This window comes from Aristolochia californica, unplaced genomic scaffold, assembly GCF_029961685.1.
Source record: "Aristolochia californica isolate CCGP_79_NKW_82.1479 unplaced genomic scaffold, dmAriCali1.0.hap1 SCAF_7, whole genome shotgun sequence".
Classification (NCBI taxonomy): Eukaryota; Viridiplantae; Streptophyta; class Magnoliopsida; order Piperales; family Aristolochiaceae; genus Aristolochia; species Aristolochia californica.
In genome coordinates this window covers 22,915,395-22,935,511 of record NW_027182268.1, presented here as the reverse complement: position 1 = coordinate 22,935,511, position 20,117 = coordinate 22,915,395, and the positions used below count along the sequence as shown (strand labels likewise).

The 20,117-nt window shown below is 36.2% G+C and overlaps 1 protein-coding gene across 1 annotated transcript; it reads left to right on the top strand.

Moving 5' to 3' along the window:
- The first annotated feature begins 3,606 nt into the window (after nucleotides 1-3,606).
- Nucleotides 3,607-5,647, top strand: LOC137937258 (uncharacterized). Its single transcript, XM_068782345.1, has 5 exons — nucleotides 3,607-3,693; nucleotides 3,851-4,046; nucleotides 4,149-4,697; nucleotides 4,782-5,028; nucleotides 5,224-5,647. The coding sequence occupies exons 1-5, from the start codon at nucleotides 3,607-3,609 to the stop codon at nucleotides 5,645-5,647; spliced, it is 1,503 nt and encodes a 500-aa protein (XP_068638446.1).
- Nucleotides 5,648-20,117: the final 14,470 nt, after the last annotated feature.

Genomic DNA, 20,117 nt, shown 5'->3' with positions numbered 1-20,117 from the left:
GCAAATAGATCACCGCAAAATGAAAATTTCATAGTTGATGTACGGAAAAAGTTTAAAACAATAAAAAAATTAAATGAAGAAAATTATTTCACACACCACAAATGAACACAAAAGTTTTGTTATCCAAGTTTGGGAAATTCCACTAGTCCAAAACTAATATCTTGGAATTTTACATGAAGGAGATTTTTTCTACACATGTTTTAAAAATGGATATGCATGCCAGAAACATGTGTTAAAGATTCAAATGACCTATGGATCCAAAGCTTTTGAAGAGAATAACAAACGCTCATTAAATTCTCAAGTGAACGTGCGGTGGGATATTTGCCCAAGTCAAACAAGCCATTATTTTACCCATATTCAAAAAGTTGAGCTAACAATCATAGATGATTGTAAAGTGATTTGTCATGCGTAACGGGCTATATTTTTTTAAGAAATGACTTATGGATTTGATGTCAACACTTAGTTAAAAATCGCTCGCCTCCCCCGTTTCCCGACGATTGCAAAACCTTAGATATAAAAACGAAAAAGTGCATACGATCCCACAAACATACAGACACTCTTTGGAAATATCTCTCTCTGCATTTGTGCATTGTGCATTTCCATTTTAGATGTACACTTTTTTCTTAAATCAGAACTTTGAGTTTTCGCTCCCCCTTCATCCCGTAAACAAAAAAGGTAGAAATGATCACAACAAAATAAAATTTTTATAGTTGATGTGTGGAAAATATTTAAAATAATAACTAATGTAAATAAAAAATATCTATTTACACACCACAAATGAACACAAAAGTTTTGTTATCCAAGTTTGGGAAATTCCATTAGTCCAACCCTGTTAAGCCTGGAATTTAATATGAAGGAGATTTTTTCTACACATGTTTTAAAAATGGATATGCATGCTTGAAACAAGTTAAAGATTCAAATGACCTATGGATCTAAAGCTTTTAAAGAGAATAACAAACGCTCATTAAATTCTCAAGTGAACATACAGTGGGAAATTTACCCGAGTCTAACAAGTCATTATTTTGCCCATTATCAAAAATTTGATCTAACAATCATAGATGATTTTAAAGTGATTTATCATGCGTAATGGGCTATATTTTTGTATGAAATGACTTATGGATTGCAATTAAACACTCAGTTAAAAATCCTCTACCACCAATTTTTACCGACGATTGCAAAACCTGAGATATAAAAATTAAAAAAAGCTTACAATCCCTAAAAATTACAAACACTCTTTTGAATTATCTCTCCCTACAATTGTGCATTGTGATTTTCCATTTTAGATGTACACTTTTTTCTTAAATCAAAACTTTGACTTTTCGCTCTCCCTTCATACCGAAAACAAACAAGCAAAAAGCTTACAACAAAATGAAAATTTTATAGTCGAAGTATGGAAAAAATTTAAAATAATAATAAATATAAATAAAGAAAATTTATTCGCCCAACACAAAAGAACACAAAAGTTTTGTTAACCAATTTTGGGAAATTCCACTAGTTTAACCCTAATAGCTTGGAATTTCGCAAGAAAGAGATTTCATCCACGCATGTTTTAAAAATGGATATGCATGTTTGAAACATGTTAAAGATGCAAATGAGCTATGGATGTAATTCTTTTATAGAGAATAACAAACGCTCATTAAATTCTCAAGTGAACTTGCGGTGGGATATTTACCTGAGTCAAACATGCCATTATTTTGACCATTTGAAAAAAGCTGACATAATTAATCATAGATAATTGTAATGTGATTTATCATGCGTAATGGGCTATATTTTTGTATGAAATGACTTATGGATTGCAATTCAACAGTCAGTTAAAAATCCTCCGCAACCCATTTTTCCCGACGATTGCAAAAACTGAGATATAAAAACGAAAAGGTGCTTACAATCCCTAAAAATTACAGGCACTCTTTTGAATTATCTCTCTCTACATATGTGCATTGTGCATTTCCATTCGAGATGTACACATTTTTCGTAAATCAAAACTTCGAGTTTTTCGCTCTCCCTTCATCCCATAAACTAAAAAGGCAAATAGATCACAACAAAATGAAAATTTCAGAGTTGATGTACGGAAAAAGTTTAAAACAATAAAAAAAGTAAACGAAGAAAATTTATTCACACACCACAAATGAACACAAAAGTTTTGTTATCCAAGTTTGGGAAATTCCACTAGTCCAAAACTAATATCTTGGAATTTTACATGAAGGAGATTTTTTCTACACATGTTTAAAAAATGGATATGCATGCCAGAAATATGTGTTAAAGATTCAAATGACCTATGGATCCAAAGCTTTTAAAGAGAATAACAAACACTCATTAAATTCTCAAGTGAACGTGCAGTGGGATATTTGCCCGAGTCAAACAAGCCATTATTTTGCCCATATTCAAAAAGTTGAGCTAACAATCATGGATGACTGTAAAGTGATTTCTCATGCGTAACGGGCTATATTTTTGTAAGAAATGACTTATGGATTTGAAGTCAACACTCAGTTAAAAATCGCCCGCTTCGCCCGTTTCCCCACGATTGCAAAACCTTAGATATAAAAACAAAAAAGTGCATACGATCCCTAAAACATACAGACACTCTTTGGAAATATCTCTCTCTACATTTGTACATTGTGCATTTCCATTTTAGATGTACACTTTTTTCTTAAATTAGAAGTTTGAGTTTTCGCTCCCCCTTCATCCCGTAAACAAAAAAGGCAGAAAAGATCACAACAAAATAAAAATTTTATAGTTGATGTGTGGAAAATATTTAAAATAATAACTAATGTAAATAAAAAATATCTATTCACACACCAAAAATGAACACGAAAGTTTTGTTTTCCAAGTTTGGGAAATTCCATTAGTCCAACACTGTTAAGCTTGGAATTTTACATGAAGGAGATTTTTTCTATACATGTTTTAAAAATGGATATACATGCTTGAAACATGATGCAGGAGAAGCGTGAGGCAGGTACATAATTAGATCCATAATCGGATCCGTCTTGCTGAACCCGGTTTGGGTTGTTGCTTTGAGCTGTAGCCCGGGCTTGTCGGGGGCTTTGCCTTTTTGGTTGTTAAAACCAGTTTTGTGTACAGATGAGGATTATTATTGATGTGTATGAAATTGAACAACGACAGAAGATTTTTCTCTCTGTTTAGGGCGACCTCTTGCCAAATTTTCCCACAGATTACCGGTGGCATTGCCGGCAGGATAATCACTATCCTGTGTCCGGCGTCAGTTGGTATCAGAGCTTCAGGCTCGGGAAGAAGCAGATATCGCCAGAGACACTGCAGCGAGCAGAAGGGTCAACGACGATGACGTCGTCACCATCGCCGTCGCCGTTGAGCTACCGCTCAACGTTGCTGCCAAAAATGCTCGGGACTCGACCGAGCAAGTTACAGAAACAGAGCAGAGGCTCTGGCTTTGCCGGAAAAGAGGGATTCGGCAGGAAAAGGGGTCGGCATCGACGTCGTCACCGCCGGAACTGCCATGCCACATTGTCGTTGCCGTCGCCGTAGTCGGATCTGCCGTCGACGGAGCTCGACGAACGGATAAGGGTCGGGATTGACGAAAAATCGAGCACCGAAATAGAGTTTCGTGGTGCCAAGAAAGGGGGTTCTGAGATGGAAGATCCTCGTTGCTGGAACGAGCCAGCGTCGCACGCGGCGATGAGCTGCCAGAGACGACAGCCAGAGAAGACCGCCGGAGAGGTCTCGATTTCGAACACAGAAGGCTCCGAAATCCCGATTTCGGGAGAAATTTTCCATCAGCGTCGTCGAGGTATTTTACGTTTGGGGAAATTATATTATTTTTTTATTATTATTAAAAAAAATGGTTGGTGGTCGTGGTCGTGGTTGTCGCGGGCAGCACCAGAATGAGGAAGCTCCATTCCGTGGCCGTAATCTTCAGAATGTGGTGATTGAAAACTTACAGTGGCAAGTTGCAGAGTTGACTCAGCATCTGGCAGCACAGGATTTTGGTGATCGTGAGATGGGAAGTCACGATTCTGATACCAGCTTTGAAAATTCGTATCGCAATCAACCTCGATTTGGGGAGCATCGCGGTTAGGGGGACCGACCTATAGACCTCGGTTTCAAAGTGACGTTACCTGAGTTTTTTGTCACGTTACAGGCCGAGGGATTCATCGACTGGTAGCAGGAGATAGAGCGTATCTTTGAGTACAAGGAAGTCCCCGATAATGTCAAGGTGAAATTGGTTGCCATCAAACTCAAGGGTAGAGCATCTGCGTGGTGGGAGCAGTTGAGGCGATCACGAGACCGGCAGGGTAAGGTCAAAATCACTAATTGGGCGAAAATGAAGAAGAAGATGAAGGGTCAATTCCTTCCTTTCGGCTACACTCAAACCTTGTTTAAGCGACTTCATTTGTTGCAGCAAGGCTCGAGATCAGTGGATGATTACACGGAGGAGTTTTATCAGTTGATCGCTCGGAATGACTTATCTGAGACAGAAGAGCAGATGGTGGCACGATATTTGGGGGGGTTACGACAACCCCTACAGGATGTCCTCAGTCTTCACTCGCTGTGGACCATTTCGGAAGCATACCAGTGTGCATTGATTGTGGAAAAACAGCAGAACAGAAGGCCAATAGTCAGAAGCGATCCCAGTAGCCGACCAGTTCACCCTCAGGAATCTCATCCTGCCCAGCAGCCTCTCCAAGGTCCTTCTCCCTCACATATTCGATGTTTTCATTGTGGTGAGTCGGGACATAAAGCTACTGAGTGTAGGAAACATGCTAGTTAGAAGGGTAAAAATCTTCTGATTGAGGAAGACGTGGTAGATGAGCCTGAGGAACTTGGTGAACCTGTGTATGATGATGTTGAAGATGAAGAGGTATTGTACGGTGATGGCCATGAGACTCTAGTTGTTTGTAAGAGTCTGTTGACTCCCAAGGGGGATTCAGGGGAAGATTGGTTGCGAACCAATGTGTTTCACACGACCTGCACAGTCGCAGATAAAGTCTGCAAGATGATCATTGACAGTGGTAGTTGTGAGAATGTCGTTTCTGAAGAGGTTGTCAAGAAATTGTAGTTGTAGACAAATATTCATCCCAAACCGTAAAAATTGACGTGGTTGACTAAAGGCAGTGAGGTAGCAATAAATAGACGATGCCTCGTGTCTTTTTCCATCGGCATGAAATATTTTGATAATGCTTGGTGCGATGTGGTGTCTATGGATGCTTGTCATGTATTGTTGGGCCGCCCTTGGTAGTATGATCGCAGCGTTATTCATGACGGTCGGAAGAATACCTATTCTCTTAGCATCAAAGGGAAGAAGATTGTGTTAGCCCCTCGCCGGGAAGGCTCCACTCCTACCCCGATAGACGGCCCCGCTAACCTACTTTCCATGTCCAGGTTTCTTGTAGAGATAGAGAAGGAAGATCTTGTCTATGCTCTACTTCCTTGTGGGAAGAGTAACACAGATATGCCTCCTGATTTACCAGTCGAGGTGCATCAGCTCCTAGCAGAGTTTTCTAACTTGATGCCAGAGGACCTTCCTCCTGGATTGCCGCCTATGAGGGATATTCAGCATCAGATTGACCTTGTGCCGGGGTCTAGTTTGCCAAATCGGCCAGCCTATCGCCTCAGCCCCAAGGAGTCCGAAGAGTTGCAGCGACAGGTGATAGAGTTGTTGGATAGGGGTTAGATCCGTGAGAGTATGAGCCCATGTGCAGTTCTTGCCCTGCTAGTGCCAAAAAAGGATGGCTCGTGGCGTATGTGTGTTGATAGCCGAGCAATCAACAGGATTACAGTGAAGTACAGATTCCCCATTCCTCGCCTGGATGATATGTTTGACCAGTTGTCCAGTTCTAAGGTCTTCTCCAAAATTGACCTTAAGAGCAGATACCACCAGATCAGAATAAGGCCTGGAGATGAGTAGAAGACAGCGTTTAAGACGCAACATGGGTTGTATGAGTGGATGGTCATGCCATTTGGGTTGTCCAATGCACCCAACACCTTTATGAGGTTTATGCATCAGATTCTACACCCATTTATGGGAAGATTCGTGGTCGTGTACTTTGACGATATCCTCATTTATAGTCCGACGTGGGCATCCCATTTTGATCACCTCCGTGCTGTTTTTGCAATGTTGCGGACGGAACTCCTGTTTGTGGCTCGGCTGAAGTGTTCTTTCTTCACTACCTATGTAACTTTTCTTGGGTTTGTTGTGTCTACTGATGGTGTTCATGCAAATCAGTCGAAGATAGATGCGATCTTGGAGTGGCCCACACCAAAGACTTTGCACGATGTCCGCAGTTTTCACGGCTTGGCGTCCTTCTACCGTCGGTTCATCCGACACTTCAGCTCTCTGATTGCTCCTCTTACAGAGTGTCTCAAGGAACGTGAGTTCCAGTGGTCCGAGGAGGTGGCGGCCAGTTTTCAACTGGTCAAACAACAAATGACAGAGGCCCCAGTTTTGGCACTTCCTGATTTTGAGAAGGTGTTTGAGGTTAACTGTGATGCATCTGGGGTTGGCATTGGTGGTGTTTTGAGTCAGGAGGGGCGGCCCATCGCCTTTTTTAGTGAGAAGCTATCTGGGTCCAAGAAGAATTATTCCACCTATGATCTGGAGTTTTATGCCATAGTTCAGTCCCTGAAGCATTGGCATCACTACCTCGTCCAGAAGGAGTTCATTCTATTCACTGATCATGAAGCCTTGAAGTACATCAATGGCCAACACAAACTGAGCCGCCGACATGCCAAGTGGGTGGCGTACTTACAGGAGTTCACATTTGCTCTGAGACACCAAACAGGGAATTTGAATCGTGTCGCAGATGCTTTGAGCCGTCGTACATTACTCCTCACCACTATGAGCGCCAGAATTGCAGGCTTTGAGGCTTTCTCTCCTATGTATGCTGCAGATCCTTCATTCGGGAGGATACTTCGCGAGGTAACTGAGGGTCACCGCCATGATTTTCTTTTGCATCATGGTTATTTGTTTCACGGATTACAGTTGTGCATTTTGGAGTGTTCCCTACGGCAGTTGATCATTCGTGAACTTCATAACGAGGGTCACTTTGGGCGAGATAAGACATTGACTTTGATATCTTCTCGTTATTACTGGCCCAAACTGCCTAGTGACGTGGCTCATTATGTGGAGCTTTGTTATGTGTGCCAGCGGTCCAAGGGAGTTCTCACTAATGCGGGCCTGTACACCCCATTACCAGTACAGGAAGCCCCGTGGATTGATGTCAGTATGGACTTCGTGTTGGGCTTACCCCGTACCCAGCGGACTGTGGATTCTATTTTGGTTGTGGTAGACAGGTTTTCCAAAATGGCCCATTTTGTTGCTTGCCGGAAAACTATGGATGCTGCCAGGATCGCCCATCTTTACTTTCGGGAGATTGTGCGTTTACATGGCATCCCTTGCTCCATTACTTCTGATCGTGACACCAAGTTTTTGAGTCATTTCTGGAGGAGCTTATGGGAGAAACTGGGAACGAAGGTGAACTTTAGCAGCGCCTACCACCCACAGACAGATGGTCAAACTGAGGTGGTGAACCGGAGTTTGGGCAACCTTTTGAGAAGTTTGGTCGGGACTAAACCGAAGCAGTGTGATCTGGCATTACCTCAGGCAGAATTTGCATATAATAGGTCGAAACACAAAACCACCGGTATGAGCCCTTTTGAGGTTGTCTATGGTCAGAATCCCTCCGGGGTTCTTGACTTGGCCCCTATTCCACGTGTGGGTCGTCTGAGTCCCCAGGCAGATGAGATGGCAGCGTCTCTTCGAGATGTCCATGCGCAGGTGAAGCAAGCCATTCACGAGAGTAATGCCAAGTACAAGTTTCAGACAGACCATCACCGTCGTCAGGTACTCTTCGACGTTGGTGATTTTGTTTGGGCCGTTTTAACTCGTGATCGTTTTCCTGTTGGAGAGTATACTAAGCTTAAGGCGCGGAAGATTGGCCCCTGTGAGGTTGTGCAGAAGATCAATGATAATGCCTACAGACTGCGCCTCCCCAGTCATTTGCGGACTTCTGATGTCTATAATGTCAAACACTTGAGTCCTTGTTTTCTGGATTCCGATGTTGCTAGTGTGAACTCGAGGACGAGTTCTTTCGAACGCGAGGCGACTGATGCAGGAGAAGCGTCAGGCGGGTACGTAATCCGATCCATAATTGGATCCGTCTTGCTGAACCCGGTTTGGGTTGTTGCTTTGAGCTGTAGCTCGGGCTTGTCGGGGGCTTTGCCTTTTTGGTTGTTAAAACCAATTTTATGTACAGATGAGGATTATTATTGATGTGTATGAAATTGAACAACGACAGGAGATTTTTCTCCCTGTTTAGGGCGACCTCTTGCCAAATTTTCCCACAGATTACCGGTGGCATTGCCGGAAGGATAATCACTATCCTGTGTCCGGCGTCAAAACATGTTAAAGATTCAAATGTCCTATGGATCCAATGCTTTTAAAGATAATAACAAACGCTCATTATATTCTCAAGTGAACGTGCGTTGGGATATTTACCCGAGTCTAACAAGTCATTATTTTGCCCATTTTAAAAAATTTGATCTAACAATCATAGATGATTGTAAAGTGATTTATCATGAGTAACGGGCTATATTTTTGTATGAAATGACTTACGGATTGCTCTTCAACACTCAGTTAAAAATCCTCTGCAACCAATTTTTTCCGACGATTGGAAAACCTGAGATATAAAAACTAAAAAGAGTTTACAATCCCTAAAAATTACAGACACTCTTTGGAATTATCTCTCCCTACAATTGTGCATTGTGCTTTTCCATTTTAGATGTACATTTTTTTCTTAAATCAAAACTTTGACTTTTCGCTCTCCCTTCATCCCGTAAACAAACAAGGCAAAGTGCTTACAACAAAATGAAAATTTTATAGTTGATGTATGGCAAAAATTTAAATTAATAACAAATATAAATAAAGAAAATTTATTCACCCAACACAAATGAACACAAAAGTTTTGTTATCCAATTTTGGGAAATTCCACTAGTTTAACCCCAATAGCTTGGAATTTTGCAAGAAAGAGATTTCATCCACACATGTTTTAAAAATGGATATGCATGTTTGAAACATGTTAAAGATGCAAATGAGCTATAGATGCAAAGCTTTTAAAGAGAATAAAAAACGCTCATTAAATTCTCAAGTGAACTTGCGGTGGGATATTTACCCGAGTCAAACATGCCATTATTTTGCCCATTTGCAAAAAGCTGACATAATTAATCATAGATGATTGAAAAGTGATTTATCATGCGTAACGGGCTATATTTTTGTATGAAATGACTTATGGATTGCAATTCAACACTCAATTAAAAATCCTCTGCCACCAATTTTTTCGGACGATTGCAAAACCTGAGATATAAAAACTAAAAAGAGCTTACAATCCCTAAAAATTACGGACACTCTTTGGAATTATCTCTCCCTACAATTGTGCATTGTGCTTTTCCATTTTAGATGTACACTTTTTTGTTAAATCAAAACTTTTACTTTTCGCTCTCCCTTCATCCCGAAAACAACTAAGGCAAAAAACCTTACAACAAAATGAAAATTTTATAGTTGATGTATGGAAAAAATTTAAAACAATAACACATATAAATAAAGAAAATTTATTCACCCAACACAAATGAACCCAAAAGATTTGTTATCCAATTTTGGGAAATTCCACTAGTTTAACCCTAATAGCTTGGAATTTTGCAAGAAAGAGATTTCATCCACACATGTTTTAAAAATGGATATGCATGTTTGAAACATGTTAAAGATGCATATGAGCTATGGATGCAAAACTTTTAAAGAGAATAACGAACGCTCATTAAATTCTCAAGTGAACTTGCGGTGGGATATTTACCCGAGTCAAACATGCCATTATTTTGCCCATTTGCAACAAGCTGACATAATTAATAATAGATGATTGTAATGTGATTTATCATGCATAACGGGCTATATTTTTGTATGAAATGACTTAAGGATTGCAATTCAACACTCAGTTAAAAATGCTCCGCAACCCATTTTTCCCGACGATTGCAACACCTGAGATATAAAAACGAAAAGGTGCTTACAATCCCTAAAAATTACAGGCACTCTTTGGAATTATCTCTCTCTACATATGTACATTGTGCGTTTCCATTTTAGATGTACACATTTTCCTTAAATCAAAACTTCGAGTTTTTCGCTCTCCCTTCATCCTGTAAACATAAAAGGCAAATAGATCACAGCAAAATGAAAATTTCATAGTTGATGTACGGAAAAAGTTTAAAATAATAAAAAAAGTAAATGAAGAAAATTTATTCACACACCACAAATGAACACAAAAGTTTTGTTATCCAAGTTTGGGAAATTCCACTAGTCCAAAACTAATATCTTGGAATTTTTCATGAAGGAGATTTTTTCTACACATGTTTAAAAAATGGATATGCATGCCAAAAACATGTGTTAAAGATTCAAATGACCTACGGATCGAAAGCTTTTAAAGAGAATAACTCACGCTCATTAAATTCTCAAGTGAACGTACGGTGAGATATTTGCCCGAGTCAAACAAGCCATTATTTTGCCCATATTCAAAAAGTTGAGCTAACAATTATGGATGACTGTAAAGTGATTTCTCATGCGTAACGGGCTATATTTTTGTAAGAAATGACTTATGGATTTGAAGTCAACACTCAGTTAAAAATCGCCCGCCTTCCCCGTTTCCCGACGATTGCAAAACCTTAGATATAAAAATGAAAAAGTGCATACGATTCCTAAAACATATAGACACTCTTTGGAAATATCTCTCTCTACATTTGTGCATTGTGGATTTCCATTTTAGATGTACACTTTTTTCTTAAATCAGAACTTTGAGTTTTCGCTCCCCCTTCATCCCGTAAACAAAAAAGGCAGAAAAGATCACAACAAAATAAAAAATTTATAGTTGATGTGTGGAAAATATTTAAAATAATAACTAATTTAAATAAAAAATATCTATTTACACACCAAAAATGAACACGAAAGTTTTGTTATCCAAGTTTGGGAAATTCCATTAGTCCAACACTGTTAAGCTTGGAATTTTACATGAAGGAGATTTTTTCTATACATGTTTTAAAAAATGGATATGCATGCTTGAAACATGTTAAAGATTCAAATGTCCGATGGATCCAAAGCTTTTAAAGAGAATAACAAACGCTGATTAAATTCTAGAGTGAACGTGCGGTGGGATATTTACCCGAGTCTAACAAGTCATTATTTTGCCCATTTTCAAAAATATTATCTAACAATCATAGATGATTGTAAAGTGATTTATCATGAGTAACGGGCTATATTTTTGTATGAAATGACTTATGGATTGCCATTTAACACTTAGTTAAAAATCCTCTGCCACCAATTTTTCCCGACAATTGGAAAACCTGAGATATAAAAACTAAAAAGAGTTTACAATCCCTAAAAATTACAGACACTCTTTGGAATTATCTCTCCCTACAATTGTGCATTGTGCTTTTCGATTTTAGATGTACACTTTTTTCTTAAATCAGAACTTTGACTTTTCGCTCTCCCTTCATCCCGTAAACAAAAAAGGCAAACAGATCACAGCAAAATGAAAATTTCATAGTTGATGTACGGAAAAAGTTTAAAACAATAAAAAAAGTAAATGAAGAAAATTTATTCACACACCACAAATGAACACAAAAGTTTTGTTATCCAAGTTTGGGAAATTCCACTAGTCCAAAACTAATATCTTGGAATTTTACATGAAGGAGATTTTTTCTACACATGTTTAAAAAATGGATATGCATGCCAGAAACATGTGTTAAAGAATCAAATGACCTATGTATCCAAAGTTTTTAAAGAGAATAACAAACGCTCATTAAATTCTCAAGTGAACGTGCGGTGGGATATTTGCCCGAGTCAAACAAGCCATTATTTTTCCCATATTCAAAAAGTTGAGCTAACAATCATGGATGACTATAAAGTGATTTGTCATGTGTAACAGGCTATATTTTTTTAAGAAATGACTTATGGATTTGAAGTTAACACTCAGTTAAAAATCGCCTGCCTCCCCCGTTTCCCTACGATTTCAATACCTTAGATACAAAAAAGAAAAAGTGCATACGATCCTTAAAATATACAAACACTCTTTGGAAATATCTCTCTCTACATTTGTGCATTGTGCATTTCCATTTTAGATGTACACTTTTTTCTTAAATCAGAACGTTGAGTTTTCCCACCCCCTTCATCCCGTAAACAAAAAAGGCAAAAAAGATCACAACAAAATAAAAATTTTATAGTTGATGTGTGGAAAATATTTAAAATAATAACTATTGTAAATAAAAAATATCTATTCACACACCACAAATGAACACCAATGTTTTCTTATCCAAGTTTGGGAAATTCCATTAGTCCAACCCTATTAAGCTTGGAATTTTACATAAAGGAGATTTTTTCTGCACATGTTTTAAAAATGGGTATGCATGCCAAAAATATGTTAAAGATTCAAATGACCTATGGATCCAAAGCTTTTAAAGAGAATAACAAACGCTCATTAAATTCTAGAGTGAACGTGCGGTGGGATATTTACCTGAGTCTAACAAGTCATTATTTTGCCCATTTTCAAAAATTTGATCTAACAATCATAGATGATTGTAAAGTGATTTGTCATGCATAACGGGCTATATTTTTGTAAGAAATGACTTTTGGATTTGAAGTCAACACTCAGTTAAAAATTGCCCGCTCCCCCGTTTCCCGACGATTGCAAAACCTTAGATATAAAAACGAAAAAGTGCATACGATCCCTAAAACATACAGACACTCTTTGGAAATATCTCTCTCAACATTTGTGCATTGTGCGTTTCCATTTTAGATGTACACTTTTTTCTTAAATCTGAACTTAGAGTTTTCGCCTCCCCTTCATCCCTAAACAAAAAAGGCAGAAAAGATCACAACAAAGTAAAAAATTTGTAGTTGATGTGTGGAAAATATTTAAAATAATAACTAATGTAAATAAAAAATATCTATTCACACACCACAAATGAACACAAAAATTTTGTTATCCAAGGTTTGGAAATTCCATTAGTCCAACCCTATTAAGCTTGGAATTTTACATGAAGGAGATTTTTATACACATGTTTTAAAAATGGATATGCATGCTTGAAACATGTTAAAGATTCAAATGACCTATGGATCCAAAGCTTTTAGAGAGAATAACAAACGCTCATTAAATTCTCAAGTGAACGTGCGGTGGGAACTTTACCCGAGTCTAACAAGTGATTATTTTGCCCATTTTCAAAAATTTGATCTAACAATCATAGATGATTTTAAAGTGATTTATCATGCGTATCGGGCTATATTTTTGTATGAAATAACTTATGGATTGCAATTCAACACTCAGTTAAAAATCCTCTGCCACCAATTTTTACCGACGATTGCAAAACCTGAGATATAAAAACTAAAAAGAGCTTACAATCCCTTAAAATTATGGACACTCTTTGGAATTATCTCTCCGTACAATTGTGCATTGTGCTTTGCCATTTTAGATGTACACTTTTTTGTTAAATCAAAACTTTGACTTTTCGCTCTCCCTTCATCCCGAAAACAACTAAGGCAAAAAAGCTTACAACAAAATCATAATTTATAGTTGATGTATGGAAAAAATTAAAAACAATAACAAATATAAATAAAGAAAATTTATTCTCCCAACACAAATGAACCCAAAAGTTTTGTTATCCAATTTTGGGAAATTCCACTAGTTTAACCCTAATAGCTTGGAATTTCGCAAGAAAGAGATTTCATCCACACATGTTTTAAAAATGGATATGCATGTTTGAAACATGTTAAAGATGCAAATGAGCTATGGATGCAAATCTTTTAAAAAGAATAACAAATGCTCATTTAATTCTCAATTGAACTTGCGGTGGGATATTTACCCGAGTCGAACATGCCATTATTTTGCCCATTTGTAAAAAGCTGACATAATTAATCATAGATGATTGTAATGTGATTTATCATGCGTAACGGGCCATATTTTTGTATGGAATGACTTATGGATTGCAATTCAACAGTCAGTTAAAAATCCTCCGCAACCCGTTTTTCTCGATGATTGCAAAACCTGAGATATAAAAACGAAAAGGTGCTTATAATCCCTAAAAATTATAGGCACTCTTTGGAATTATCTCTGTCTACATTTGTGCATTGTGCATTTTCGTTTTAGATGTACACATTTTTCTTAAATCAAAACTTCGACTTTTTCACTCTCCCTTCATCTTGTAAACAAAAAAGGCAAATAGATCACAGCAAAATGAAAATTTCATAGTTAATGTACGGAAAAAGTTTAAAACAATAAAAAAAGTAAATGAAGAAAATTTATTCACACACCACAAATGTACACAAAAGTTTGGGAAATTCCACTAGACCAAAACTAATATGTTGGAAACATGTGTTAAAGATTCAAATGTCCTATGGATCCAAAGCTTTTAAAGAGAATAACAAACGCTCATTAAATTCTCAAGTGAACGTGTGGTGGGATATTTGCCCGAGTCAAACAAGCCATTATTTTGCCCATATTCTAAAATTTGAGCTAACAATCATAGATGATTGTAAAGTTATTTGTGATGCGTAATGGGCTGTATTTTTTTAAGAAATGACTTATAGATTTGAAATCAACACTCAGTTAAAAATTGCCCGCCTCCCCCGTTACCCGACGATTGCAAAACCTTAGATATAAAAACGAAAAAGTGCATACGATCCCTAAAACATACAGACACTCTTTGGAAATATCTCTCTCTACATTTGTGCATTGTGCTTTTCAATTTTAGATGTACACTTTTTTCTTAAATCAGAACTTTGAGTTTTCGCTCCCCCTTCATCCTGTGAACAAAAAAGGTAGAAAAGATCACAAAAAAATAAAAAATTTATAGTTGATGTGTGGAAAATATTTAAAATAATAACTAATGTAAATAAAAAATATCGATTCACACACCAACAATGAACACAAAAGTTTTGTTATCCAAGTTTGGGAAATTCCATTAGTCCAACCTTATTAAGCCTTGAATTTTACATGAAGGAGATTTTTTCTACACATGTGTTAAAAATGGATATGCATGCTGGAAACATGTTGAAGATTCAAATGACCTATGGATTCAAAGCTTTTAAAGAGAATAACAAACGCTCATTAAATTTTCAAGTGAACGTGCGGTGGGATATTTATCCGAGTCTAACAAGTCATTATTTTGCCCATTTTCAAAAATTTGATCTAACAATCATAGATGAATGGAAAGTGATTTATCATGCGTAACGAGCTATATTTTTGTATGAAATGACTTATGGATTCCAATTCAACACTCAATTAAAAATCCTCTGCCGCGAATTTTTCCCGACGATTGCAAAACCTGAGATATAAAAACTAAAAAGAGCTTACAATCCCTAAAAATTATGGACACTCTTTGGAATTATCTCTCCCAACTATTGTGCATTGTGTTTTTCCATTTTAGATGTACACTTTTTTGTTAAATCAAAACTTTGACTTTTCGCTCTCCCTTCATCCCTTAAACAACCAAGGCAAAAAAGCTTACAACAAAATGAAAATTTTATAGTTGATGTATGGAAAATATTTAAAACAATAACAAATATAAATAAAGAAAATTTATTCACCCAACAAAAATGAACCCAAAAGTTTTGTTATCCAATTTTGGGAAATTCCACTAGTTTAACCCTAATAGCTTGGAATTTTTCAAGAAAGAGATTTCATCCACACATGTTTTAAAAATGGATATGAATGTTTGAAATAAGTTAAAGATGCATATGAGCTATGGATGCAACACTTTTAAAAAGAATAACAAACGCTCATTAAATTCTCAAGTGAACTTGCGGTGGGATATTTACACGAGTCAAACATGCCATTATTTTGCCCATTTGCAAAAAGCTGACATAATTAATAATAGATGATTGTAATGTGATTTATCATGCGTAACGGGCTATATTATTGTATGAAATGACTTATGGATTGCAATTCAACACTCAATTAAAAATCCTCTGCAACCCATTTTTCCCGACGATTGCAAAACCTGAGATATAAAAACGAAAAGGTGCTTACAATCCCTAAAAATTACAGGCACTCTTTGGAATTATCTCTCTCTACATATGTGCATTGTGCATTTCCATTTTAGATGTACACATTTTTCGCTCTCCCTTCATCCTGTAAACAAAAAAGGCAAATGGATCACAGCAAAATGAAAATTTCATAGTTGATGTACGGAAAAAGTTTAAAACAATAAAAAAAGTAAATGAAGAAAATTTATTCACACACCACAAATGAACACAAAAGTTTTTTTATCCAAGTTTGGGAGATTCCACTAGTCCAAAACTAATATCTTGGAATTTTACATGAAGGAGATTTTTTCTACACATGTTTTAAAAATGGATATGCATGCCAGAAACATGTGTTAAAGATTCAAATGACCTAGGGATCCAAATTCTTTTGAAGAGAATAATAAACGCTCATTAAATTCTCAAGCGAACGTGCGGTGGGATATTTTCCCGTGTCAAACAAGCCATTATTTTACCCATATTCAAAAACTTGAGCTAACAATCATAGATGATTGTAAAGTAATTTGTCATTCGTAACGGGCTATATTTTTTTAAGAAATGACTTATGGATTTGAAGTCAACACTTAGTTAAAAATCGCCCGCCTCCCCCGTTTCCCGACGATTGCAAAACCTTAGATATAAAAACAAAAAAGTGCATACGATCCCAAGAACATACAGACACTCTTTGGAAATATCTCTCTCTGCAATTGTGCATTGTGCATTTCCATTTTAGATGTACACTTTTTTCTTAAATCAAAACTTTGAGTTTTCGCTCCCCCTTCATCCCGTAAACAAAAAAGGTAGAAAAGATCACTAGAAAATAAAAATTTTATAGTTGATGTGTGGAACATATTTAAAATAATAACTAATGTAAATAAAAAATATCTATTTACACACCACAAATGAACACAAAAGTTTTGTTAACCAAGTTTGGGAAATTCCATTAGTCCAACCTAGTTAAGCCTGGAATTTTACATGAATGAGATTTTTTCTACACATGTTTTACATATGGATATGCATACTTGAATCATTTAAAGATTCAAATGACCTATGGATCCAAAGCTTTTAAAGAGAATAACAAACGCTCATTAAATTCTTAAGTGAATGTGCGTTGGGATATTTACCCGAGTCTAACAAGTCATTATTTTGCCCATTTTCAAAAATTGGATCTAACAATCATAGATGATTGTAAAGTGATTTATCATGCGTTACGAGCTATATTTTTGTATGAAATGACTTATGGATTCCAATTCAACACTCAATTAAAAATCCTCTGCCACCAATTTTTCCCGACGATTGCAAAACCTGAGATATAAAAACTAAAAAGAGCTTACAATCCCTAAAAATTATAGACACTCTTTGCAATTATCTCTCCCTACAATTGTGAATTGTGCTTTTCCATTTTAGATGTACACTTTTTTGTTAAATCAAAACTTTGACTTTTCGCTCTCCCTTCATCCCAAAAACAACCAAGGCAAAAAAGCTTACAACAAAATGAAAATTTTATAGTTGATGTATGGAAAAAATTTAAAACAATAACAAATATAAATAAAGAAAATTTATTCACCCAACACAAATGAACCCAAAATTTTTGTTATCCAATTTTGGGAAATTCCACTAGTTTAACCCTAATAGCTTGGAATTTTGCAAGAAAGAGATTTCATCCACACATGTTTTAAAAATGGATATGCATGTTTGAAACATGTTAAAGATTCAAATGAGCTATGGATTCACAGCTTTTAAAGAGAATAACAAACGCTCATTATATTCTCAAGTGAACTTGCGGTGGGATATTTACCCAAGTTAAACAGGCCATTATTTTGCCCATTTGCAAAAAGCTGACATAATTAATCATAGATGATTGTAATGTGATTTATCAAGCGTAACGGGCTATATTTTTGTACGAAATGACTTATAGATTGCAATTCAACACTCAGTTAAAAATCCTTCGCAACCCATTTTTCCCGACGATTGCAATACCAGAGATATAAAAACGAAAAGGTGCTTAAAATCCCTAAAAATTACAGGCACTCTTTGGAATTATCTCTCTCTACATATGTGCATTGTGCATTTTCGTTTTAGATGTACACATTTTTCTTAAATCAAAACTTCCAGTTTTTCGCTCTCCCTTCATCCTGTAAACAAAAAAGGCAAATAGATCACAGCAAAATGAAAATTTCATAGTTGATGTACGGAAAAATTTTAAAAAAATAAAAAAAATAATGAAGAAAATTTATTCACACACCACAAATGAACACAAAAGTTTTGTTATCCAAGTTTGGGAAATTCCACTAGTCCAAAACTAATATCTTGGAATTTTACATGAAGGAGATTTTTTCTACACATGTTTTAAAAATGGATATGCATGCCAGAAACATGTGTTAAAGATTCAAATGACCTATGGATCCAAATCTTTTAAAGGGAATAACAAACGCTCATTAAATTCACAAGTGAACGTGCGGTGGGATATTTGCCCGAGTCAAACAAGCCATTATTTTGTCCATATGCAGAAAGTTGAGCTAACAATCAAAGATGATTGTAAAGTGATTTTTCATGCGTAACTGGCTATATTTTTTTAAGAAATGACTTATGGATTTGAAGTCAACACTCAGATAAAAATCGCCCGCCTCCCGCGTTTCCCGACGATTGCAAAACCTTAGATATAAAAACGAAAAAGTGCATACGATCCCTAAAACGTACAGACACTCTTTGGAAATATATCTCTCTACATTTTTGCATTGTGAATTTCCTTTTTAGATGTACACTTTTTTCTTAAATCAGAACTTTGAGTTTTTCGCTCCCCCTTCATCCCGTAAACAAAAATGGTAGAAAAGATCACAACAAAAGAAAAATTTTATAGTTGATGTGTGGAAAATATTTAAAATAATAACTAATGTAAATAAAAAATATCAATTCACACACCACAAAAGAACACAAAATTTTTGTTATCCAAGTTAGGGAAATTCCATTAGTCCAACCCTATTAAGCCTGGAATATTACATGAAGGAGATTTTTTCTACACATGTTTTAAAAATGGATATGCATGCTTGAAACATGTTAAATATTCAAATGACCTATGGATCCAAAGCTTTTAAAGAGAATAACAAATACTCATTAAATTCTCAAGTGAACGTGCGGTGGGATATTTACCCGTGTCTAACAAGTCATTATTTTGCCCAATTTCAAAAAATTTGATCTAACAATCATAGATGATTATAAATTGATTTATCATGCGTAACGGGCTATATTTTTGTATGAAATGACTTTTGGATTGCAATTCAACACTGAGTTAAAAATCCATTGCCACCAATGTTTCCCGACGATTGCAAAACCAGTGATATAATAACTAAAAAGAGCTTACAATCCCTAAAAATTACAGACACTCTTTGGAATTTTCTCTCCCTACATTTGTGCATTGTGGTTTTCCATTTTAGATGTACACTTTTTTCTTAAATCAAAACTTTGACTTTTCGCTCTCCCTTCATCCCGAAAACAAACAAGGCAAAAAGCCTACAACAAAATGAAAATGTTATAGTTGATGTATGGAAAAAATTTAAAACAATTACAAATATAAATAAATAAAATTTATTCACCCGACACAAATGAACCCAAAAGTTTTGTTATCCAATTTGGGGAAATTCCACTAGTTTATCCCTAATAGCTTGGAATTTTGCAAGAAAGAGATTTCATCCACACATGTTTTAAAAATAGATATGCTTGTTTGAAACATGTTAAAGAGGCAAATGAGCTATGGATGCAAAAATTTTAAAGAGAGTAACAAACGCTCATTAAATTCTAAAGTGAACTTGCAGTGGGATATTTACCCGAGTGAAACATGCCATTATTTTGCCCATTTGCAAAAAACTGGTGTAATAATCATAGATGATTGTCATGTGATTTATCACGCGTAACGGCCTATATTTTTGTATGAAATGACTTATGGATAGCAATTCAACACTCAGTTGAGAATCCTCCGTACCCCATTTATCCCAACGATTGCAAAACCTGAGATATAAAAACCAAAAAGTGCTTACATTCCCTAAAAATTACAGACACTCTTAGGAATTATCTCTCTCTATATATGTGCATTGTG

Excerpts from the sequence above, each read along its gene's own strand:
- LOC137937258 (XM_068782345.1), top strand. The coding sequence starts at position 3,607 with ATGGAAGATCCTCGTTGCTGGAACGAGCCAGCGTCGCACGCGGCGATG. Across the intron at positions 3,694-3,850 it reads CAGAGAAGACCGCCGGAGAG|CACCAGAATGAGGAAGCTCC; the intron begins GTCTCGATTTCG and ends TGTCGCGGGCAG. Across the intron at positions 5,029-5,223 it reads GAAGAGGTTGTCAAGAAATT|CGTTATTCATGACGGTCGGA; the intron begins GTAGTTGTAGAC and ends GTATGATCGCAG.